The sequence below is a fragment of the Anabrus simplex genome, chromosome 5, assembly GCF_040414725.1.
Source record: "Anabrus simplex isolate iqAnaSimp1 chromosome 5, ASM4041472v1, whole genome shotgun sequence".
NCBI lineage: Eukaryota > Metazoa > Arthropoda > Insecta > Orthoptera > Tettigoniidae > Anabrus > Anabrus simplex.
In genome coordinates this window covers 364,618,319-364,645,227 of record NC_090269.1, presented here as the reverse complement: position 1 = coordinate 364,645,227, position 26,909 = coordinate 364,618,319, and the positions used below count along the sequence as shown (strand labels likewise).

Genomic DNA, 26,909 nt, shown 5'->3' with positions numbered 1-26,909 from the left:
CTGCAATGTCTGTTAATAGACAGAGAAGTAAAGATAATATAATGCTGGAGGGTGTACAATTGGAAACAGTAAACCAGTATCAGTACCTTGGATGCATAATATCAAGTGACAACAGAATACAGCTCGAATTAAATAACCGTATTCAGAAATCCAGTCAATTCTATCAGCAAGTTTGATATCTGCTCTGGAATAAACAAGTGCCACTAAGATCTAAACAAACTCTGTTTCAAACATACTTTGTCCTATATTGACTTATGGGTTGGAAACATGCACAACTACCAAAAAAGATGACAGCAGACTTCAGGGTTCAGAAATGAAGTTTTAAGAAGCATGCTTCAAAAGACTAGGAAAGACAAAGTAAGAAATGAGAAGATTAGAGAACAAGCTGGAATAAATCAGTCCCTGAAGGAGACCATAACTAGGGCACGTTTGCGATGGTTTGGTCACATCAAACGTATGTTGGAAGACCTAAGAGGAGATGGCTGGACCAAGTGAAGGAAGATATCACATCCAAAGTAATCAACTGGGATGAAGTCTTAAAGGAGCAGTGGTATAGACTAAAATGGAGAGCGCTCGTAAACCACACCCAGGAAACTGGAGTGGAAACTTGACGATGATGATGAATATTAGATTATATTCTTAAATGCATGAATTGAAATATTCATCTGTTTTCACTCGTGGAAAGCAAAAAAAGCATACAGTATTCGTAAGTTATTCTTGAGTATTTGGAGAGAAAACTTACCTGCTACACACAGCTGCATATTCTTGAAAACTGTTTTATGTATTAACTGAGTTTTAAAGCATATTTAAAAATTACTCCTTTAAAATTGTTCAGTCTTACTCAATACCATATTTGTAAAAATATAATATTTTAAAGTCATTAACATTGCATCAGGATTGGAACATGATATGCCACCATGTCCCTCTAAGACAAATATATCTCGTTACTGTATTGATCATTTCCATTACTCTATGATATATCTTTTTAGTAATAGTTGATTCTGCTGCTGAATATTTTACACTTGCGTGACTCATCGTATCACAAGGGAAGAAGTAAAATGGCTTATGTAAAATGACAGGTTATAATTTGTCAATGGGCAGCCTCTTATGACAGATCCCCGTGTGGATGGGGACAGTAGAATACATCCACGATATCCCATGCCGGTCGTGAAAGGTGTTTCAAGGGAGTACCGAGGACTCTGAACTCAGAAGAATGTATTGGTGACCACAGTGCTCCTAGCTGATTGCTTCTACTTATTTGTGTCAGGCTCCTCACTTTCAACTTTCCTAGCCGGCCTCTCTTGGTCAGCTCTGGTTCTTTTCTGACCTTGATAGTATTGGGTTCACAAGGCCTAGTGATTTTCATGCCTTTCAGAGAAGGTAATAAATAAAAACTAACTGAGCGAGTGGTGCATGGTTTGGGTTCGAATCCTACTATTGGCAGCCCTGAAAATGGTTTTCTGTGGTTTCCTTTTTTCACATCAGGCAATTAATTATGGCCACGGTCACTTCCTTCCCTCTAGCCCTGTTCTATCCCTTGTTGGCATAAGACCTGTCTTTGTTGGTTCAATGTCAAAACCAATAACTTACTTTGTTAAATTGTCTGCTTAGTCTGGATGTGACTCTCAGACTGACAGTTGTACCATACTGACTTACAGGGTAAAATTGATGCTAGCTTTGAAATCAGCACCCTTAGTACATCCACATACAGGTCTAACTACGAGGGGTGATTCGTAAATGAAAATGAAAACCTGCAACCTGTTTTCCAGTCACTGACCGGGTCAGGGATAGAATGAATGACGCCCCCATCTTGCGGCGAGGATAGGAATTGTACCGGCTGCTGAAGCCTGTTGGCTGACAAATGAAATTATAGTGGAGAGTGTTGCTGGAATGAAAGATGAGAGGGAAAACCGGAGTACGCGGAGAAAAACCTGTCCAGCCTCCGCTTTGTCCAGCACAAATCTCACATGGAGTGACTGGGATTTGAACCATGGAACCCAGCGGTGAGAGGCCGACGCACTGCCGTCTGAGCCACGGAGACTTTATTCATAAATCATGGCAACAATTTTTTTCGACATTGTGCGAACACACTAAATTAATTATATACATTAGAAAGTGTGTTGTATGACCTTCGTATTGTTGCCACCTCATGGAATATAGATGTAGGAATCTGTGGAAGAGCACAAGGTGAAATAGAACATTTTGAAATCATTGTTTTATTCTCATATCTTGTACAACCTGTTCAGCATCATCAATATAACATTTGTAAGTCATTGTATTATTCTCGTACAATCTGTTTAACATCCAATAGCCATACAACATGTTTAAATCATTGGTTTATTCTTGTACAACGTGTTTAACAGCATTTGTAAACACATCACCTCTTGACGATGGTTGATACATTTTCTTTCAAAGAAGCCACTAAGTTGTCCACAGTTCGTTGCCATCGTTGGAGAAGACAGACAATACCACCAGCTGCATGCGTTTTGATAATATGCACTAATTTACGTCAAATTGAGGTTACAATATCCTGTGTGTTGGCAAAGTGTTTCCCACATAGTGGCTTCTTCAATTAAGAATAAGATCAAAGTCACAAGGACAAAGATCGGGGAAATGCAGAGGGTGTGGCTAGACCACCCATCCCCAATGCTGTAAATAACGGGTAACTGTGTCTGCCTATGTGTGGTCTAGCATTTTCATGTAAGATTATAGCGATGCCCAACATTTCTCGTTGTTTCTCGCTCTGCATGACGAAGATGATACCATGACGAATATAAGAACCAAGTGTGATGACTCGTCGAGTTCAGGCGCGCCCCGCCAGGCAGCGCTAGAGTTTGGTAGCTCCACAATACCTATCAGCTGGTCTTAGGAATGGTGACACAGGAAACGTATTACTCCGTAACTGATAAGTATATACACTGTCTTTTATAAAAAATTGAGAGATTACAATTAAAATACCACGGCAGAGAACAATGGAAAAATATCATACACGGAAATAAGAGCTACGACTTTCATCACATGTTGCGAAAAGCACAAGTTACTCGAGTGTATATATACATAAATAACACAACTCCCAGCATATTAAAAAAACACCCATGAACTATTTAAAGGTAATACTCTACTTACCATCTCAGTTTGTCGGTTACTGGACTTTCGAAAGCTTGCGTGAAGATTTGGCGGATGTTCGAGATTGTAAATCTCGCCAGATTTCTTTTACTCTGAAGAAAAATTGGCACTTCAGATAATGATAAACAAGGCTGGAGATTATATCCATAACATGGTGAAGACAACAGTCAGCACCTGAAGGATCAACTGAAATTTTGTCTATAGAATCGATACAATCAAAAAATATTTCGCTCCACATCGATTTTGAGTTCAGTTTTTCACTAAATACTTTCTCAGCCTGGAAAAGAATGTCACATATACTTTTTGAAAGGCGTGTTAAAAACATTTCATTATTGCTTGAACCGTAGTCTTTTATTTCAGAGAGAACTGAAAATGTACTATGATTATTATCACGTAGAGAATGGGCACAGGGCGACACTTAATAAATTTAGAAGAGTGCTTAACAACGTACCCAGCCAAATGGTTCACTAAACACTTCTCAATCGAAGAGTTTCGAACTGTGTATTTCTAACCTGCTTCTCCAATAAATTAATTCTCGATTTTGCTGAGTTTAGACTGGATCTAGCTCAATTTAAATTTCGATTAGCATTTTTTAGGCGCCTTTTGAGCGATAATATTGTCTTTTTGGCATCAGAAAGCACAAATTTTGATCAACATTAGACTGACCTTTTAATTCTCCACTTGCTGCTACACTCCCGTCTTCAATCTTCTTCTTCTCCTAGTGGTGTCTAGATTCTTTTTTCCTGTTGGGAGTTTCACAGGACTTAATCTCACTTGAAAGGTATTTCGGCAAATTCGGGAAAATGTGAGGCACTGCTCCTGGACGTAATTTCGATCTCTCACGAAGCATAACCACTTTTTCACCATTCACTATAAAGTTATCTGATTTTACTATCAAATCATCAGAGAAATAAACTTGACAAATTCTACTATTCCTTTCGTGGAATAGCTCTGGCCCATTTTTCAAATTTATTTCTATCCTTCGGTGGTGAAAATAATTTTATACCATTAACTACTCTACCATAGCCTGACTTACAGCCAGGCACAAAACAGTACGGCATGTTGAACTATTAATTTAATCAGGCCACATAACACACGTGCTTTAAGTGCTCAACACACAATGAACTGAGTTTAGGAACTGAAAGCAAAGGAAATTCAACTTGTTGACTTGAAATATCTCGCACAATAACATCTCCCGCCCTTTCTAACACATGGTTTGCCGGTCTATTGAAGCACGTGTTGGACACCGACGTTTGCAGTGCTCCCAGTGGCGGGTCCACAAACTACCTTGCTATAACAGTTGAGTCATCACACTTGGTTCTTATATTCGTCATGATGATACTGCAGAAATGACAGATAATACTGTGCATTTACAGTTCATTCTTGGGGAACTGGATGACACAATAAAACACTTTGACCGGGCGAGTTGGCCATGCAGTTATGAGTGCGCAGCTGTGAGCTCGCATCCGGGAGATAGTGGGTTCAAACCCCACTGTCGGTAGCCCTGAAGATGGTTTTCCATGGTTTCTCATTTTCACACCAGGCAAATGCTGGGGCTGTACCTTAATTAAAGCCACGGCTGCTTCCTCCCCATTCCTAGACCTTTCCTGTCTCATCGTCGCCCTAAGACCTGTCTGTTTTGGTGTGACGTAAGGCAACTAGCAAAAAATAAATAAAATAAAACCCCACTTTGGCTGTCATATGCCAACATTATCATCAGCTTTGTTGGTGATGGGTTTTGTCGTACCTTACATCTCTGTAGTGATCCAGGATGATGCTATTTACTGGATTGTTGCTTCAGTTCAGCTTTGTATGGCCTTATCCATGTTTCATCAATGTCAATGATGCGGAACAGCTTGCCGTTTTTTTCATGGTGGAATCATTCCAGATTGATGCTATATATCTCATATCGCATCCACTTCTTTACCCCTCTGTGGCACCCACTGTGAAACAGTCTTCTGCACATTTAAGTCCTGCTGTACATTTCGGCGCAGTGAGGAAGCGGGAATACCAGTCTGCTTGGCCTATTCGATCACAGTCCAATGTGTGTCTTCTAGGAGGTACTGCTCGATCACAGCCACCAGTACATCTTTGTTAGCTGACACAGAATGTCCATCGCGAGGCAATTTGTTACGAAGGAATACTGTGTATTTTTATTCCTTGTTTAATAGTGTGTGGTTTTTTACAGGTATGTTATGGTGTAATATTTATATTGAATTTGTGTGTTCGACAGACTTTTTTTTTTTGCTAGGGGCTTTACGTCGCACCGACACAGATAGGTCTTATGGCGACGATGGGATAGGAAAGGCCTCTACACGCACGGCCAACTCGCCCGGTGTTTGACAGACTGAAAAGCTTTTAAGTTACTTTCACTGCAAGCCAGATCAGCAGTTGACCCTCTTCCCTTTTTGAAGGGCCCTACCCACCTTGCCACTATACGATAGAGTATAGCACAATTGCCCAATGCTTTCTGTAGCTCTGCATTACATTCTCACGCATTCCAGCCGCAGAGAAAGGTCATCTTGATGTACGACTGCTGTTCAACTTTGGTTACTTCCATTATGCACAACTGTCAGCAGATGACTGATATCGGTATCATGATCATGTCCAGACCGGTGCACTCGGACACCATCTGGTGGCAACATTACGTAAAGGTCATGTAACATACTTTCCAAGGTATATAGTCATTTTATGTGCATTAACACACTGTCGGGAAAAATAAAATAGTTGCCATAACTTATGAAGTGAACTACATATTAAGGCATCAAGATTTTTCTTGCCAATTTAGAAATTACTACAGTATTTACTTATTTGTTTATTTATTTTGTTTTATTGTTTGTTTTGTAACAGGCATGAAGGTCGTACATGGTATACTGCCCATAGAGGTCGGCTATGGATTGCATCGACTGCCAAAACTCCCGTACAGGAAGAAATCCGTGAAATAGAACATGTATATCGTGTTCTTAAAAATGGTGAATATCTTTAATCTTGCAAAGAGTAAACTATTGCTCAGTTTTAATAACGTGCACTACAGTTTTATATTTGTAATACAATGATGACTATATTAGTGTATAGCGGTAGAGGTTTCACGCAGGGAATCAGACTAATCTAGCTTTTCTTATATATATATATATACTTTTTTTTTGTGTTGTCTCCTTACAAAAGGTTGGCGACCATCATGGAGTAGGTCATGTAATTTTGTAGTTATTTTTATTTCAGAAGTGGGAATTTTTATGGTGACATCATGAGTATAGATAATCACAGCAGTATGTGTACAGTGTTTCGCCCACAGCATGCCATAAGGCTCATCAGTTGGATGGCTGCGCCATTCCAAAAGGTTCTTATAGCTGTGATTTTTTGCTCTATAGAGCTGTGAAAGCCATAATTGGAAATATAGCTCATATTTATAGAGGTACAAGAATGAACGCAGAGTTACTTGTTGATGATTTTGTGACATGGAGATGGAATGAAGGGAAGGTCCAACAGCAGTTTGATTAAGTACATAGGAAGACTATAAACATTGGAGAATAAGAATCATTGTGGAGGAAAGTACAACTGTGTTGATAGGAAGGGAGAAGCCCAGGACAAAATTTGTGAAGTTGTGGAGGTCATTTCTTTTATCAGACAAAATAGTATAGCTACACTATGATACTTGCATTTATTGATGTTAAAAAAGAAAAAAACCTATGATAGCATAGCCACAGCAAAGGTTTTGGAAAGTCTGGTATGGAAAGGTATTAGCAAAGAAACTATTAAACTTGTAGGAACATGACTAAATGTTGTAGATGTGTGACAAATGTACATTTAAAAAAAAGGTATGTTTTGAATCATAACCATTAACTCGCCTGATGGCCATGATCATTAACGCTTCAAGTCTATATGGTCTATATGGTTAGCTGATTCAAGTCCTGTTGCTGGGAAAAATGTTCACCATTAAAATATTGGCTGGCAGGGTAGGATAGATGGTGGTATACAATTTACAATCACTAGTTTGCATGCCAAAAGCTTAGATTCTGTTCCAGAGTTCTCCGCAATATTCATATGGAGTAAGGATATATGATGCCATTGATGGTGATTTGTTCATCGGATAGGGATATTAAGCCTTGAGCCGACCTATTGTTGTTATTCAACAGTAGTAGGCTATGTGCCAACACCTGGTTTCACCTTCTCCCTACCTCATTATTATCACCATCAACCCACATCGAGATGTGTAGGTCGCCCACAGGCATCAAAGAGACCTGAACCAGACAAGTCAAACATGTCCTCGTACAATCCCGGCACTAAACGTGGTACAATAAATAGAAAATAAAATCAATCAGTCGCCACAAATTAGTATTTAGAGCTGTTGCCCAGGTGACAAATTCCCTATCAATTATTTGCCTAGTCTCTTCTTAAATGACTTCAAAGAAGCTTGAAATTTATCTAACATCTCTCATGGTAAATTATTCCAATCCATAATTCCTCTTACCATAAATGAATATTTGCCCCAATTTATCTTCTTGAATTCTAATTTTCATCTTTCTTACTTTTAAAAACTCTGTTCAAGTTTATTCCACGAGCTTACTACTGTAGAAGTCCGTTATAACGAGTATGACATATAACGAGAACTCCGTTATAACGACAGTTTATGTCTGTCCCTTCAAAATTCCTGTATTGAACTGTGTATTATCCTTGGGTTACAGCGAGAGCCCAATCACTGACACATCCGTTATTACGAGCAATTAAGCACGCGCGATTTGTCTGTTACGACATTTATGCACCCAGCAATTATATTGCATGTGATCGATCATCTTAGGTATCGTTTCCTCGCTGTGTCCACTTGTGAGATCTCTCGTCGACATTCGAAGACGATGTCAGTTGAATAGTAATATCCGTCAACTGCTTTTCCGTAAAAAAAAAAGAAAAAGAAAAAAGAAATGAAAGAGGAGATCATGTTTTCGCAATAAATAGGTAAATAACATGGTGGATAGCATTTGTTAACTTGTTAGAATTAAAAGATAAGTAAACAATAGTTTAATTTTAATACTCTGCACTGAAATTAAGTAAGAATGCGATACACCTCTACGTTTGGCAGAGTGCATTGCTGATTTCTGAGGTTAGATTATATTTTCTCGCGTCTGGTTAAATTTCGGTTAGGCTATTCCCACCTAAATTTATAGTGAGAAGGTTATCACTTTTCTACTGTACTGGTGCTTGATATACGTTTTCACGATACATATAGTACAGCTAAGTTAGGTTATGTGACGCTGTTTAAAAAAGACAACTGAAGCGTTTACCACGAAATGCAACTCTGTCTGTCTGTTAGATCATCAGCCTAGAGGCTGGTTGGATCCTCAAATAGCACCACCAAAGGTTATGCGGTTATAAGGAAACCCCAAAAACCAATGGCAGCACCAAAATGAGGCGTACTAGGCAAGATGAGGAGTGAGGTAGTTTGCCATTGCTTTCCTCACTGGGTCAGAAAGTACTATTGCAGCACGACTGACCCTATGAGTAGCACCTTTCGTAACACTCAGATGCACTAGTCGTGCTCTGAATATCAATACTCAGCACTACCCATACCCCAGCAGCTTCCATACTGTCACAGCCATGGATGTTGACTGGGACTTTGGTGGAAGCTACACTTTACTCTGGCCTGTGCCAAGGGATGGATGCAAAAGTACTGTATCCGTCAAGAAATGACAGCAGGCAGAAATTAGGTATCGTTTTTCGCTATGTGCACTTACAAGCTCTCTCGTCGACATTCGAAGGCAATGTCAACATTTTTCGTAACAAATACGTAAATAACGTCGTCGATAGCAGTGTTAACTCGTTAGAAATAAAGGCTAAGTAAACGATTGCTTCATTTTAATACTGTACTCTGGAATTAAGTAAGAATACAATACACCTCAAGATATGGCAGAGTGCATCTCTGATTTCAGAGGTTAGTTTATATTTTTTCGCGTCTTTTTAAATTTCAGAGAGGCTATTCCCATGTAAATTTATAGCGATAATGTTATAATTTTTCTACTGGTGCTTGGAATATGTTTTCATGATGCATATAGTACAGTTAAGGTAGGTTAGGTGACGCTGTTTGAGTAAGAAACAGAAAACATTTGCTACCAAATGCGATCGGTCATCTTCGGTACCGTATCATTTTCTTGCTGTGTACACTTGCAGGCTCTCTCCTCGACATTCAAAAGCGATGTAGGAGTCGATTAGTAATGCCTGTAATCATGTCTTTTTTGGTTTTACTAAGAGATGGCGCCAACAAATAGTACGCATCGTATGAATTTGACACAGGTCAGTTTTACAAGTTGTCCATTTCATGACCGTATCGATGTTTAATCAAGAAGTAAGTATAAATAACCACCTAATCGATACTTTATTAATGCCTCAGGCAAAATTGAATAAAATTAAAACTTACAGGACATGTTTCGACCACTTAGTGGTCCTCTTCAGCTGTATAAATAAAGAACTGAAAAGAAAAACATTGACAATAAGCACAAATAAAAGTTCTTTGGAGACTCCTTTGATAAAAATGGAGGTCGTCAGAATAGGTCATCTTGCCTTTCGTTCTTGTTTGGAAAAGATGTTTATTCTGCGCTGTCTAGAGGGTCTGTCTTTGAGCGCGACCTGGTGAAGTAACGATGTGATACAGTTTGACAGTTCATGGAAAGCTCTGGAGAGAAGGGAAGTAGAGTTTCATCATCATCTAAAATAACATGTGAGGGAGGAGGGAGATTGGGCTGTGCTTCTGCGATGTCGTGTTTGATTATATCTCTTGTTCGTCTAGTCTGTTTCATGTCTACCCATTCTAAGTATTTGCTAATATTCTCATATAAGATGTTTTTATGCTCGTTGTTTTCGTTGAGATTCTCTTCACCGTTTTCCAATTTATCAAGAACGATGTGGATGTTTTCCAGGTTGTTCATAAGATTACCTTTATTAATCATACAGATAATTTGAAGGTCCTGTTTTATATTGGTGAATTTGTGGTTGGACTCTTTCATATGGGATCCCATGGCAGAGAATCTTTTGTATCTTTCAGCATTGACGTGTTCTTGATATCTAATTGAGAAGTTCCTTCCAGATTGTCCCACGTAAGGTTTTTTACATTGAGCACAAGTCAGCTTATAAATACCCGATTCCTGGAATTCGTCATCTTTAAGTTTATTAGCTTTATTATGACTAAAGAACCTATGTTTCGTGTTGTTGTTTGTAGAGAAGGCTACCTTGGTATTGTGTTTCTTGAATAAGTTGGTGATTTCGTAAATCTTCGGGTTATTAAAGGTGAATTTTACATATCCTTTTTCTTTTTCTGAATGCTGTTTAATTTGTTGTTGGTATTTGCATTTAGTTTCAGTTTGAAATTCATCAATAAAATCATCACTAAATGCAAATACCAACAACAAATTAAACTTAAACAGCATTCAGAAAAAGAAAAAGGATATGTAAAATTCACCTTTAATAACCCGAAGATTTACGAAATCACCAACTTATTCAAGAAACACAATACCAAGGTAGCCTTCTCTACAAACAACAACACGAAACATAGGTTCTTTAGTCATAATAAAGCTAATAAACTTAAAGATGACGAATTCCAGGAATCGGGTATTTATAAGCTGACTTGTGCTCAATGTAAAAAACCTTACGTGGGACAATCTGGAAGGAACTTCTCAATTAGATATCAAGAACACGTCAATGCTGAAAGATACAAAAGATTCTCTGCCATGGGATCCCATATGAAAGAGTCCAACCACAAATTCACCAATATAAAACAGGACCTTCAAATTATCTGTATGATTAATAAAGGTAATCTTATGAACAACCTGGAAAACATCCACATCGTTCTTGATAAATTGGAAAACGGTGAAGAGAATCTCAACGAAAACAACGAGCATAAAAACATCTTATATGAGAATATTAGCAAATACTTAGAATGGGTAGACATGAAACAGACTAGACGAACAAGAGATATAATCAAACACGACATCGCAGAAGCACAGCCCAATCTCCCTCCTCCCTCACATGTTATTTTAGATGACGATGAAACTCTACTTCCCTTCTCTCCAGAGCTTTCCATGAACTGTCAAACTGTATCACATCGTTACTTCACCAGGTCGCGCTCAAAGACAGACCCTCTAGACAGCGCAGAATAAACATCTTTTCCAAACAAGAACGAAAGGCAAGATGACCTATTCTGACGACCTCCATTTTTATCAAAGGAGTCTCCAAAGAACTTTTATTTGTGCTTATTGTCAATGTTTTTCTTTTCAGTTCTTTATTTATACAGCTGAAGAGGACCACTAAGTGGTCGAAACATGTCCTGTAAGTTTTAATTTTATTCAATTTTGCCTGAGGCATTAATAAAGTATCGATTAGGTGGTTATTTATACTTACTTCTTTACAGGTCAGTTTGTTCGTCTGACATTCACCTACCAACACACAGAAGTTAAGTCCGCCAAACAATAGCGTCTGTGTTGTATCGTTCAGTGATCATGTCGACATTTGTGCCTGAAAAAGAACATTTGCGGCACGCATTGCTTATCTTATTTAATCAAAAGAAAAGGGCTGTAAAGTCATTGTTTGCTGGTAGAAAGCACTTCAGCGATTTTGGGGAAGTTGGAAAAAGGCTCGACGAATGGTTTGCCGCAAAAGACAAGCAGTTTTTCTGGCATGAATTTCATAACTTACCTAAAAGATTATCTTCAGAAGCCGATGACCAATATTTCAAATAAATAAAAATGAATTTCCCTTGAAAATTACGTGTTTTCTTTACCACAAAAACCGGCAAATACTTATGCATACACCTGGTAAAATAAAATTCAAAATGAAAGAGAATAACACGTTTTCATAATAAATGCATAAATAACGTGGCCGATAGCAGTTGGTAACTCGTTAGAAATAAAGGCTGAAGTAAACGATTGCTTAATTTTTAATGTTATATACTGAAATTAAGTCGGAATCTGATACATTTCAGGATATGGCACAGTACATCACTGATCTGGTTAAATTTCGAAAAGGCTGTACCCATGTAATTTTGTAGTGAGGAGGTTACAATTTCTCTATGTGCGCTTGAAATACGTTTTCGTGATACGTATATGGTCGGGCTAGGTGATGCTGTTTGAGGAAGAAAGCTGGAACGTTTGCCACAAAGGCCTCTGGAGTGATACTATAATTTTTTCAGAATGAAATTATACATACACTTTCACATAGTATCGGATTTTGAAAAACGACAAATGAGCAAGCCGTAGTGTGGATATCATCCACGAAAATGCAATTTTTGAACAAACTGATTGCCGTTTCATACCAATTTGAATGAGTATGGGCTTTTTCCCGACTTTTGCGAAAAATCAGATATAATGACAGTCCGTTATAGCGAGTAAATTTTTCGCCGTTATGAATTCTCGCTACAACGGACTTCTACTATACACTGGTGTAGCGGGGGAAGGGGGAGGGATACTCTAGCGTGGCACATCCCAGGTGGCGGATAGGGGTTTCCTAACCGGTTTGTTAGTGACCGGAACAAAATAAAATAGCTCTCGTGAACCAAACATAAAACCCCCCTTGGGTGGGGTATGCAGACGAAGAATACACCCACAGTATCCCTTGCCTGTTGTAAGAGGTGACTAAAAGAAGCGAACCAAGGGATGATGATTTTAGAACCATGAGAATACTTGTGATTAGTACCATTACATGAGGAACACCCTGGGTCGACTTTTCTTGCGATTTGTGCCACCATGTGAGGACCACCATGGATCTACTTTACCTAGCAGTAGTACCCTTATATGAGAAACACTACGGGTCTGGGCGTTGCCTGTAGTTAGTACTATCGTATGTATTCCACCGAGGTGGAGGGGGAGGGGCATTCGGCTGCATGGATTAATGTCCATGTGCTGTAACGCTGCGTTGGAATGTGTCTGATCCTGTGTGTTCAGAATGGGTGTGCATTACCTATGAGTAGTATCACTTTCTGTGAAACTCCATGGGTCTACGTTACCTGTGATTAGTGTCACTATGTGAGAAACACGACGTGTTTCGCTGGCGCCCATGATTAGTAACATGATGTGAAGAAAACCATGGGTCTGCATTACCTGATAGTAGTTCTATTGTGTGAAGAACACCATGGATTTTGTTACCTGTGGGTGTAACCATAATGTGTCATACACCGTGGGTCTACAGTGCCTAAGATTAGTACCACTATGTGAGCAACATCACAAGTATACGTGGCCCGTGATTAATTCCACTAATTGAGGAACATCACGGGAATACCAGCCCGTGGTTAGTCCCACTATGTGAGGAACACCATGGGTCTGTGTTGCTAGTGAGTAGTACCCTTATGTGTGAAACACCATGGGTTTGTGTTACCTATGAGTAGTGCCATTGTGTGTGACGTACCATGGGTCTTCATTACCTTTGATTAATACCACCATGCGAGGCACACCATCAGTCTATGTTACCTGTGATTAATACCGCTATAAGAGAAATACCATGGTTCTGCTTTGGACCCCTGTAGATAATGCGTATCATCCCAGTAATTAAGACATTGTGAATTGGATCCACTGATAGTTTTCGTTTCATGATCATTTTTTTCATCACCATTTGTTTTATATTCTAGTCAGTGGATACTTTGTGATGTTTTAAGTTTCATTTCGTTGTCCCTCGTATCATTAGGGCCGATGACCTAGCTGTTAGGCTCCATTAGAGAACAAACATCATCATCAAACATATTTGTGTCCTAATGTCTTCCATGCCATCTTTATCGAGTATAGTATACTATAAACTTTTTATTTTACGACAGGATGTCTCAAAGACGAGACGAAACATGTCCCATGTTTTAATATTGAGAAAAATAAAACATATGTAATCTATATGATAGTAAGTTGTATTGAATAGGTGGGACCTCAGAGTATCTGTTAAATCTTTCAAAACATCGCTTAGTGGAACTGCTTTTTTACTCTCAACTCTTCCAGCTCAAAATTTTCAATATTTTTGTAACTCTACTCTTATGACAGAAATAATCCAGAAAAAATCGTGCTGCTTTCCTTTGGATCTTTTCCAGGTCTTGAATCAGGTAATCTTGGTGAGTGTTCCATACACTAGAACCATGCTCTAAGTGGGGTTTGACCAATGACTTATATGCCCTTACATCTTTACTCTAATCTCTAAAAACCCTCATAACCATATGAAGAGATCTGTAATATTTATTTACAATCCCCTTACAGAGATCCCCATGATGTACTTCAACACCAACATCACAGCAATTGAAATTGAGCAGACTTTTTCCTCTTGGTGAAACAACCTGACTTTTCACCACATTACCATCATACCATTGTCTGTTATCCATCTCACAATATTGTTGAGGTTTCTTTGCTGTCACGCACAATCCTGTATCTTATTTATTCCATATGTATAACATCATCCCAATAAAGCCTTATTTGTTCTTTGTTTCAAGTAGGATGTGGTTTGTCGGACTGGTTTGAAACAAAGAGAGGAGTGCAGCAGGGCATCTCATTGTCACCACTTCTATTTATTTTGTGATGGATATAGTAATGAAATCTATTAAAAGGAAAGAACATGGAGATATCAAAGCCTTCACATTTGCAGATGATGTTGCAATCTGGAGTGATTCAGAAGAGGAATTGGGAGAGAGAACACAAAGCTGGAATGAGGAGTTTAAGAAATATGGTTTAAACATCAGCAAGACCAAGATGGTGGTGATGAAAGTGTATGGAGAAGGAGCAGAACCAAGAGTTGTGTTAAATGAAGCCCAAGTTTTCAAATACTTGGGTAACATGATACCCTACTGCCAGTAATTTACGAATGGCAGGAAGGTTGACATGTGGTAAAAATGGTACATGCAACTCCCCTCCACTGACAGCCTGTCTAAAAAGAGCTGCACCACCTCAGGATGAAGAAATGAGTTTACTTTTGTTGAGGAATATTCATGGTTGTTGCTATTAATATAGCAGGCAAGTTTATTAGGCGTAACAAAGTGATAGTTCCATTATCTTGTAACTCAGGCCAATATAGATACTTTTTGGAGAAGTGTAAGTTTAAAAGATGATAAAAACAAACCAATCAGAATGATTGCCTTACTTGCCAATGTATCTAACAAATAATAATATTGATTTACATCCCCACTTACTTTTAATGATTTTCGGAGACTCCAAACAAAACATACTATGTGCATTAATAAAAAATGGCGACAACGAACGTACAAAATTAAATATTATTACTGTATACAAAAACGCATTACCGTCACACCTTTAGGTATCTGTAAATGCAGCAACTTTCCTGTTATTTTTCATTCTTCCCATCGCTGAACTTCTGGTACTATCAGGGCACTTGATAGCATACCTAACCTAAACAATGCAGTCTCTCTTATCTCTTTTACAACTGTTTAGGTAAATCGTGATGTGATAAATGTAGAGAACAAGCATGAAATATACTTAAGAATAAGTGCCTGGCTTTCGACAGCCGCAGTTATCCAAAGAATGCTTCCAGTCACTATATATTACATTCGGAAGTACAACTCGCAACGTACACTAGTTATTAGCTGGTGGTTTGGCACGCTTTCTACATCACGACTTCTGCTCCATGTACACCAACTAGGAATATCACAGACCATCTCCAGAAACCATTTGGGAATAGATTCTCACTGTTTGGACTGTATAGTCGGGAATAAAACTATTTTAAAAGTTTCAAAAGGATAGGACCTCGAATGCCCTCAATTGCAGTGCATGCCTGACGAGATGGCAGTGAAGATGACGTAATTTGGAATGACGACATGCGGGTAGCAGGGAAGTTGGCAGCACAAGACGATAATTCAAATGAAAACAGTGATCAGGTTTACTCACATTTACTGTGTGGTAGGCCTACTGATCAACTGTGCTTGAATTTTACGACCGTGGGGAATTTTCTACAGCGGAAAAAGTGCCTAAACAGCTAGGAGAGAAGATTTGATATAGTAGAAGTGATCTCACTTATTTTACAAAAGGAGTACGATTTGTTTATGGTTGAGGTACGTGGATGACACGTTCGTAATAATTGATAAGAATGTCACCAATAGCAGCGAAGTATTAGGAAGCTTAAATAGTATCATCCCTAATGTAAACTTCACTAAGGAAGATGAAGACAAAGGATCCTTAAATTTCCTAGACATAAAGGTCACCCGAACTAATAACACCTTTGAGTTTCAGATTCACAGAAAACCTACACACTTGTCTGTAACCATAAATAATTCCTCACTACACCCCGGTTCTCAGAAACAGGCATCATTTTATAGTTTGATATATAGAGCTTTAAGAATCCCATTATCCCCTACAAGCTTAAAAATAGAATTAAATTACATAAGGAATCTTGCCAAAATCAATGGTTATAAGATCAAAATGGTTAACCGCTTACTTCATAAGATTAAAAACAAGTTATCCACAAACCTTATACCAGACAAACCCAAAAGAACTGAATACGCCACTTTTACATATAGTAACCCAGTTGTCCACCAAATTGCCAAATTGCCAGGACAAACAACGCAACACAAAATATATTTTTCAATTATAATAAAATCAATAATAATAACAATAAATATTCAGGATCAAGAGTCTACAGGTTAACATGTTCCCAGTGTGGAATTTCATATGTTGGACAGACTAGACGAAGCTTCTTTATAAGATACATGGAACACTTCATGCGGAAAAGCACAATAAACATTCAGCAATGAGCATGCACATGAAGGAAACAGGTCACCTACTTCAATAGAAAAGGATCTCACAATAATCAGGAATACAAATAAAGGTAAACTCGTAAATGAATTAGAGAATATATATATATTTTTCTGGACAAAACACTTAATAAGGATCGCAACCTTAATGATGATACAGAAGTCAAGAGTCCCTTATATACGTTAATGCCTAAGCTATTAAAAACAGTCAATCCAAAACAAAACAAAGTCCCATGAATATTTAAATTCTTTAAATCAAAAACTCCCCTTATCCCACCGAATACTAAGCCTGCACTTGCCCCTCCAAATAATCCCCCTTCCACATTAACATCAACATGTAATGCTCCGCCCACCTCAGTTTCCCCTCAGCATGCCCCTCTTCCTCTGTCACATCGTTACAAGACGCGAAGTAGTAACCCCAGACAGACCAACGCTGCTAATACAGTAAGATAGATACACATACGACATATGAGTAAGTACCCATTTTACATATACACAGTTCTTGGACAGTAACATACGATTTAAACACACACGTCAAACACGTATTTTTGTCCTTTTGCAGTATAACCACATTCAATTCATTGATGTTTCACGTCTTCGAAAAGGACTACATTTTCATGTGAAAATCAAACATAACCTGTAAAATACTCGAAAAACTCACCTCAAAGTAACTTCAACCAACGTCTGTTTGCAACGGTTATATCAGATAATATTTTAGACCAATCAACTTAATGAGGATAACATCATAACATTCGCCTTTTCTCTTAGCCAATCTTTTAATGTCAGAATATAACAAGATTCACCCTCAAGTTTTCAACCATTTTAGTCTATTGAAAACTTATGTTGACAACTGTAGCAAATATATGCTGACTTTTATAATGTAGAGGATCCACTTCAGTACCAGACACGTGCCGTTTCTAGAACTTTATATTGACACAAATTCTCTTTTAGACAAGATTTTAAATTAGTTTACAATAATTTTAGCATGTGTTGTACATGTCATGTCCCAACAGCATATTTTATAACCACTATTCTGTAAAGTTAATATCGTAAGAAATCACAGTTCAATTTTTACAAATTATAAAGTGTCATTGTCCCCTAAACAATGTTTGTTTTAAGATTAAATTAATATGGCTGATGATGCCCAATAAGAAGGGCGAAACATGTCCCCATAATATTTAGATTTTCTATGTCTAATTGACCACATAACGTGGTACTGATTGTATTGAATAGGTGGAACAATAAATGTACTCCTTTTGTAAAATAAGTGAGATCGCTGTTTTCAATACGGATCAAAAATGAGAGTGATAGTTTGTAATATAGTAGAAGTGTACGTTCAGTGTGACGAGTGCTGCACAACTCAGACTTCAAATACAAGAGGGCTAACGATGAAAGAAAATTTCTGCTAGAAAGACAGGACATTGTTGTAGCTCGTGCACGATTTTTGAGAAAAATTCCTGACCTGAAACATGAACAATACCCGAGGGAATGTATTTATTTAGATGAGACTTGGGTTAATCAGTTGCACAGTAAACAGTTTATTTGGCAATATTCAGATAAGAGCGGTGGATTGGAGGTGATCACTGGGAAAGGTGGAAGACTGTTTGCCACGCAGGTGGTATTAAAGGTTTTATACTCCAGTGTAAGTGGGTGTTCCTATTAAAGAAGGATAGCCTGGACTACCACTCAGAAATGAACCAGGTATCTTTTAAAAAGTGGTTTGTAAAAGACCTGCTATTAAGTCTAGAGGAACTGTCTGTAGTAGTTATGGACAATGCTCCATATCATTCAGCTTTACTTGAAAAAGTACCCAATACAAGCTGGAAGAAGAAAGAAATTCAAGAGTGGTTGCTGAAGAGAAACATACCTTTTAGTGAACAAGAAACTATAGCTGAACTTTTGGAAAAAGTTGCTCCCTTCAAAGTAGAGAAAAAAGTATGAGCTCGATGAATTAGCTCTCTCTTGGGGCCATGAGGTAGTAAGGTTGCCACCCTACCACTGCCAGTACAATCCAATTGAATTGATTTGAGCTCAAGTCAAGAGAGAAGTGGCAGAGAGAAACAAGACATTCAAAATAAAGGGTGTAGAAAAACTCACGTCAGAAGCCATCGACCGTGTGACTGCTGCAGATTGGGAAAAGTGCTTCAGTTGCGTGGAAAATCTTCAAACAGACAATTGGGCCAAGGAAATAATAAGGGACGAAAGAATGGAGCCATTCATCATCAGTGTAGATGACGACTTGACAGATAGTGAGATGAGTGATGACAGTGACTAAGAAATCTTAGACTGCCTTGTAGCTAGAAACCGATTCTTAATTCATTGTAAATTAATGTAAACCTATTCTTTAAAGTAGTTCTTTTTGTATATTACTCAGTACAATATACAGTATTCAAATATTTAAAGTTATAATGTAATAAAACTGATACATATTAATATGTAATCCAAAAGTATTTACGGCGTCCTGCAACCTGTGCTGGCGCATGCGCCCCGAACTGCCTCAGCTAGCGACATTTACATGATCGCTTTCCGGGTCATTTTCCAGGAAAACGACAAGACTCATGGAAATATGTTTCAGATAAAAAATATAAGTCAGGCAATTTGTTTACATTTTTCCCACAGACAAAATTTTATTGGCTGAAGAAATAAAAACTTGGCCGCTTATTGACATTTTTAATACATGATTCTATGGATTTAAATTTATTCGTTCAAGATTTTATTTTTAATAATTATTTAAAGTGGTTTATATGGGAAAGTTATACCACTGAAATCAGCAGTCTTTTCTGAAGCTTGTAGTATAATTTGTTTTGAAACATTATATGAAGTAACATCAGGAGCATGAGAGAGAACAATTTGCCTCGTACTCCGAAATTATGTGTTCATTTAGACATTTCTTCGCCAGTTGCTACATAACCTTGGCAACAGCGTAATTTCTCTGACCCGCCTAATTTGGTGGCCGTGACAATAGCACTTCTTATATTTTAGCAGTGAATGTAATGTAACAAAAAAGCAGTGGAGCCCACCTTTGACTGTTTGTCTTAGGACTAAATATTTTAAATTGGTCAGCACACTAATTGTCACTTTTTATTTTCTCTGAATAATAGAAAGGAATTTACTTTATCATTTATCATTTAAATTTGAAAGTTTCTAATTTGTTTTAACAAAAACCCATTCACTCTTTTCAGATGAAGGTTTGAAATTTCCAGAGCATTATCCCAGTGGTTGTCTTCTGGGTTGTGTAAGCATGATTGACTGTCTGCCACAAGAAGAATATCGCCTCAAGTTTCCAGAAGGTGAAAGTCAAAGCCCATTTGTTTTCATCTGTGAAGATGCTCGTGAATTGCCCATTCGATTCCCAATAAAGGGGAAACATAAAATATGTAAGTTTCATTTCAAAATAATTGTAATAGTACTATCATGACTGATGGAAGAAGTATGGATTGAGTATTTGTAAACAAATTACAAGGAAGAAAATTAATAACAACAAATAAGATAAAATTTGAAACCACTTAGACATTTCCCAAAAGTAGTTAAATTGTTTGCTAGATAAAATACATTATTTTAAAGGTCCAAGATATGAAATTGAGTATAAGCATTAAGAAATATTATACCAACACTGTTCAACTACATATCCTTTAGTATATGATAGGGAGGCTAATAGTTTTAATCATTATTAAACTGAGTTGTTTGAGATCTTGTCACACAGCAGTGTTACATGTCAGAGGCATGAAATAAAGAAACATTAGAAGAAGGCTGAAGTTGTTAACAAATACAGTAGAAGTCCGCTATAACGTGTACGGCATATAACGAGAACTCTGTTATAACTACCGTTTTTTTTTTCCTTTCTGTCCCTTCAAAATTCCTATCATGTATTAAACTGTGTATTACCCTTCGGTTACAGCGAGAGCCCTATCACTGATGCATCCGTTATTACGAGTGATTAAGCATGCCCAATTTTTTTTTTTTTTTCCAACATTTATGCAGCCAGCAATTATATTGCATGCGATCAGTCATCTTTGGTATCGTTTCCTCGCTATGTCCACTAGCAAGCTCTCTCTTTGACATTTGAGGGCGATGTCGGAGTCGATTAGTAATACCCGTCGACTGCTGTTCCATAAAGAAAAATAGAAATGAAAGAGGAGAACATGTGTTCGTAATAAATGCGTAAATAATGTGTCCGATAGGAGTTGTGAACTGTTAAAAATGAAAGCTGAAATGAACGATCACTTAATTTTAATACTAAATACTGCAATTAAGAATGAATACACCTCAAAATATGGCAGAGGACAACATTGATTTCAGAGGTTAGTTTTATATTTTCTCGTGTCGGTTAAATTTCGAAAAGGCTATTATAATAAATGTATAACAAGAAGGTCGCATTTTGTGAATTGTGGCAAACGCTTGTTTCCTTATGCAAACAGCATCACCCAACCTAACGTAACCCTGTACGTACCGTGAAAACATATATCAAGCGCCAGTAGAAAAGTGATAACCTTCTCGCTATAAATTTAGATGGGAATAGCCTGACCGAAATTTAACCAGACGCGAGAAACTGGGTAGGCCTACATACGTGGTTAAGTTAGGTTAGGTGACACTGTTTAAATAAGAAAACTGAAGCATTTGTCACAAAATTCGACCTTCGGTATCATTTTCTCGCTATGTGCACTTGCAAGCTCTCTCGTCGACATTTGAAGGCGATGTTGGAGTCGATTAGTAATACCAGTCAACTGCTGTTCCCTAAAGAAAATTCAAAATGAAAGAGGAAAACATGTTTTCCTAACAAATACGTATATAACATGGTCATTAGCAGTTGTTAACTTGTTAAAAATAAAGGCTAAGTAAACGATTGCTTAAAGTTAATACTCTACTCAATTAAGTAAGAATACAATACCAGTATACCTCAAGATATGGCAGAGCTCATCACTGATTTCGTAGGTTAGATTATATTTTCTCGCGTCTGGTTAAATTTCGGTCAGGCTATTCCCATCTAAATTTATAGCGAGAAGGTTATCACTTTTCTACTGGCGCTTGATATATGTTTTCACGGTATGTACAGGGTTACGTTAGGTTGGGTGACGCTGTTTGCATAAGGAAACAAGCGTTTGCCACAATTCACAAAATGCGATCTTCGGTATCGTTTTCTCACTATGCGCACTTGCGAGCTCTCTCGTCGACATTCGATGGCAATGTCTGAGTCGATCAGTATTACCTGTCAACTACTGTTCTGGAAAGAAAATTGGAAATGAAAGAAGAGAACATGTTTTCATAACAAATGTGTAAATAACAGGGTTGATAGCCGTTTTTAACTCGTTAGTAAACGATCACTTAATTTTAATACTCTACAATGACATTAAGTAAGAATGTGATACACCTCAAAATATGGCAGAGCGCATCACTGATTTCAGTAGTTACTTTGTTTTCTTGCACCTGGTTAAATTTTGGAGAGGTTATTCCCATATAAATTTATAGCGAGAATGTTATCATTTCTCTACTGGCGCTTGGAATAGGTTTTTATGTTAAATGTAGTATAGTATGGTTAAGTTAGGTTAGGTGACGCTGTTTGAATAAGAAAACTGAAACATTTGCCTCAAAATGCTAATGTATCCACAAAGACACATACAAAATTCTGTCATTTGGTACACTTATTTATTTCACCTTAACTTCACATAAACATACACATAACCTTAATCACTGCTGTCACAAACAAAATATACACATCAACAGCCTGTCCTTTTAACAACTGCCCATCGCTAAGCACACACCACATGGAAATCACAACCTCAAAACACACTTGAAACAGTTGACTGCTGACAACATGTCGGTTCAACACAACACAAGGTCACAAGTATACTCTTGTTAAACCATAACTCCAACTAACTAATAACTCGTCTCTACCATCAAAACCACCTCTTTATATATGTGCCTGGTCAGGTTTCTAGAAAGATACATTTTCTCGTAAATTCTAGAGTGCGTAAGGCCCAGATATAATGTACAGAATATTCTACAGCATTCTTGTGTACCTAGTACCATTCTGGATGTTACAGTGTTTGATAATTCTGTAGTGGATTACAAATCATATATACAGGTAATAATAAATTATATAATATTAATTACGTATTTATGGACAAAACTTTCCACAGAGAAATCTACAATGTTAAAGTATTAAGAGGAATAGATATAGGTTCAGATCATTACTTAGTCAAAATGTACCACCACACCACTAAAAAAGAAACCAAAACGCAGTAAACGAAAGAGGAACTTTGATCCACACCAGTTAATTAGGAATGATAAATATAGATAAGTCACACAGAACATAAAACTGACAGATAACTTAGAAGAACTGGTTCCAATTCTCAGGCAACAAGCTGAAAATTTAGCCCCATTGAACACATATTAAAGACATGCCTGGTGGACCTCAGAATGTGACAAACTTCATGAAGAAAGACATCAGGCATGGTTAAAATTTCAAACACACAAAACAGAAGAAAGTGCAACCAACCTCAAAGATATCAGGAAAAAGTTCACACAAATTATCAGGCAAACCAAGTGACAATCACAGAAAGATGTAATCAACTCAATAGAAGAAAACTACCACAAAACCAATTCCAAAGACTTTTACAAAATGTTTTGAAGGCAATGTAACCGTACGTATGTACGATCCCCGAGTTTTTAGGTTAGGAAATTTTTGTATATAGTTTGTAAGGTTAAAATCATGTAATTTTGTTTATTTACCATGTAAAAACGTAATATTATAAGAAGAATGTATAGTTAGGGAATATTGCATATGTTCATCATTATATTTTGTATAAATTTCCGTTTGGGTAAGAGTCTGTAAATATGGCCTAGCCGTAAGGATTGTGCAACCGGGAAAACTGCGACTATATCGGGAAGGACGGTTGAAGTCAGTTGGATGTGTTGCAACAAGTGGCTTGAAAACACGGGGTACGGCAGGTTGTATCGGTTGAAGAATTGGAGTGAATCAATGTGGACATACATGAGTGGACAGTCTGTGTCACATCATATACTCGATAGCCAATGCGAGGGCTTTGTTTTGAGCGAGGTATGGGTTGACAGAGTGACGCGGGAAGAAGTGCCGGTGTGAGCGTTGCTACCAATAACTTTTCAGGACGCGATAACCACGTGTAGCAAGCATATATAAGTGTGTACGCATGTGCGGCGAGTTATTCTGATTCTGTCTCTGATTCTGATTCTCATTCTCATTCTGTTTCTGACTCTGATGCTGATACTGTGTGTTTCTCATTTGTACTGGTCTGCGGGAGCGACGTATTTGCGCAGTTTGCTATACGATCTGCTATTGTTCGTGAGTATCTGATACGGAGTGAACATGGTATAATCTCGACGACTGACCGGCTTTGCAGTGGACTTTCTGTAAAAGAAAGTATTTGTTTGGAACTTGTCACCCGAGTATGCAGCTTCAGTTGATGGAGAATTTTGCTGTTTGCTTGCCTCCGGACATGTAACGCTTTCTGTCCAGCCAGCAATTGGAAAGAATTCAAGACGACGAAGAAGTGTAAATAAGGTTAGGGATGCTGTTAGTAAAGAAGGTTGCATCCATATGTAGAGAAATAGTCGTCGTACTTTTCTCTACCAGATTAGGATTCACGGTAACAGTGGAGTGCAGTGGGGCTCTTACCTGGAGGTATGTTAAAAGTATATTGATGTTCTATTTTTAGTGATGATTTTAATGATGTGTAATTTGCCTTTGCAAACGAGTAAATCTCGTGAAGAGATGATTTTGTTGGGTAGTATTGTGTATATTAGCTCTATGTAAACAGCAAGCACTAAGTGGATTGCATAAGTGTTTATTTTTGTTGGTGTTTGTCACATAATAGTTCTTATTCTGGGAGTAAAGTCATAGAATCAAACTTTGAGTGAGTCTTTTGTCAGTGGAGTAAGGCTGAACCTGGCATGTTACCCAAATTTAATTTCAGGGGTTATATAGCAACAGGTAAGGTTATAAAGCAAGTCTGGAGCCTCGTCAGCCTGATGACCGTCGCCTTGGGAGAGGGAGTGGCTCGTTGCTCTACATAATTAAATATTCCTGCAATTGTTTTGCAGGTGGCGCCCATTATCCTTGTTATTTACACTTAGTTGAGTCAACGTTTATCTGTTCAGAATTTCAATAGTCTGCAGTAGTTACAAGTATACTCTTGTTAAACCATAACTCCAACTAACTAATAACTCGTCTCTACCATCAAAACCACCTCTTTATATATGTGCCTGGTCAGGTTTCTAGAAAGATACATTTTCTCGTAAATTCTAGAGTGCGTAAGGCCCAGATATAATGTACAGAATATTCTACAGCATTCTTGTGTACCCAGTACCATTCTGGATGTTACAGTGTTTGATAATTCTGTAGTGGATTACAAATCATATATACAGGTAATAATAAATTATATAATATTAATTGCGTATTTATGGACAAAACTTTCCACAGAGAAATCTACAATGTTAAAGTATTAAGAGGAATAGATATAGGTTCAGATCATTACTTAGTCAAAATGTACCACCACACCACTAAAAAAGAAACCAAAACGCAGTAAACGAAAGAGGAACTTTGATCCACACCAGTTAATTAGGAATGATAAATATAGATAAGTCACACAGAACATAAAACTGACAGATAACTTAGAAGAACTGGTTCCAATTCTCAGGCAACAAGCTGAAAATTTAGCCCCATTGAACACATATAAAAGACATGCCTGGTGGACCTCAGAATGTGACAAACTTCATGAAGAAAGACATCAGGCATGGTTAAAATTTCAAACACACAAAACAGAAGAAAGTGCAACCAACCTCAAAAATATCAGGAAAAAGTTCACACAAATTATCAGGCAAACCAAGTGACAATCACAGAAAGATGTAATCAACTCAATAGAAGAAAACTACCACAAAACCAATTCCAAAGACTTTTACAAAATGTTTGGAAGGCAAGTACATAAATTTGCCCCTCCCACAGTAATGCTGAAATGTGAGGATGGACAAACGACACATAATGACAAGGAAAATGCCGAAATCATGGCAAAAACATTCATTAAACTTTTGAATTGTGAAGAACCCCAGGAACTTTTAACAATTAATACAGACACGCCCATCAAAACCCCGCCTGAACTCATAAATCCCCCAACAATCCAAGAGGTGGAAACAGCACTCAGAGAGTTGAAACATTATAAGGAATGTGGAGAAGACCAAGTTTTCGCAGAAATGTGGAAATATGCCAGTGATACAGTTGGAACATCCTTACACATGGACCTAACAAAAATCTTGATAACAGAAAAGTTCCCTGAACATTGGACCACAGACATAATCCACCCACTCCACAAAAAAGGAGATAAAAGCAATCCAGACAATTACAGATGTATCTCTCTCTTAGACTGCACATACAAGATTTTCTCCAGAATCCTATACAGGAGGATCAGAGAGCAACTAGAGGAAGAATTAGGTGAATACCAAGGAGGCTTCAGACCTTGGAGAAGCTGTGCAGAACAAATCATCACTTTAAAATTAGCCATAGCATATTACAAGAAGCAAAACAAACCTCTTGCAATAACCTTCGTGGACTTTAAAAAAGCTTATGACCGTATCCATAGACCTTCAATGTTGAAAATATTAGGAAATTTTGGGCTCCATTCAAAATTAATCAAATTGATTGAACTCACCTTAACCAACACTAAATCAAAAGTCAACTTCAGAGGGGAATTCTCTGAGCCATTCATCATAAAAACAGGCTTAAGACAAGGAGATTGCTTGTCACCACTGCTGTTCAGCTGTGCCTTGGAATATATAATGAGAGAATGGTACAAGAGTAACTCGAAGAACGTCCAAATTGAAAGACCCAAAGACAACATAAGTTTAATTTGCCTGGGTTTTGCTGATGACCTTGCTCTCTTGTCCAACAATATTCAGGAAACCAGACAACAAGTTATATCACTACAGGAAATAGCACAGAAAATTGGTCTTGGAATATCTTTTGAAAAGACAGTAATCATGTTTACTGACCCACCACTCATAAACAAAATTGCCATAGGAAACCAAGAAATCAAAATTGTAGATAAATTTA

General features: G+C 37.7%; 1 protein-coding gene across 1 annotated transcript in view; it reads left to right on the top strand.

Annotated features, from left to right (window-relative positions):
• LOC136874123 (activating signal cointegrator 1) overlaps window positions 1-26,909 on the top strand; it is a 109,032-nt gene that overhangs the window by 77,654 nt on the left and 4,469 nt on the right. The window contains exons 10-11 of the mRNA XM_067147681.2: window positions 5,977-6,098; window positions 20,014-20,208. Of these exons, the coding sequence (XP_067003782.2) occupies window positions 5,977-6,098; window positions 20,014-20,208 (317 nt within the window). The remainder of the gene's footprint in view (window positions 1-5,976; window positions 6,099-20,013; window positions 20,209-26,909) is intronic.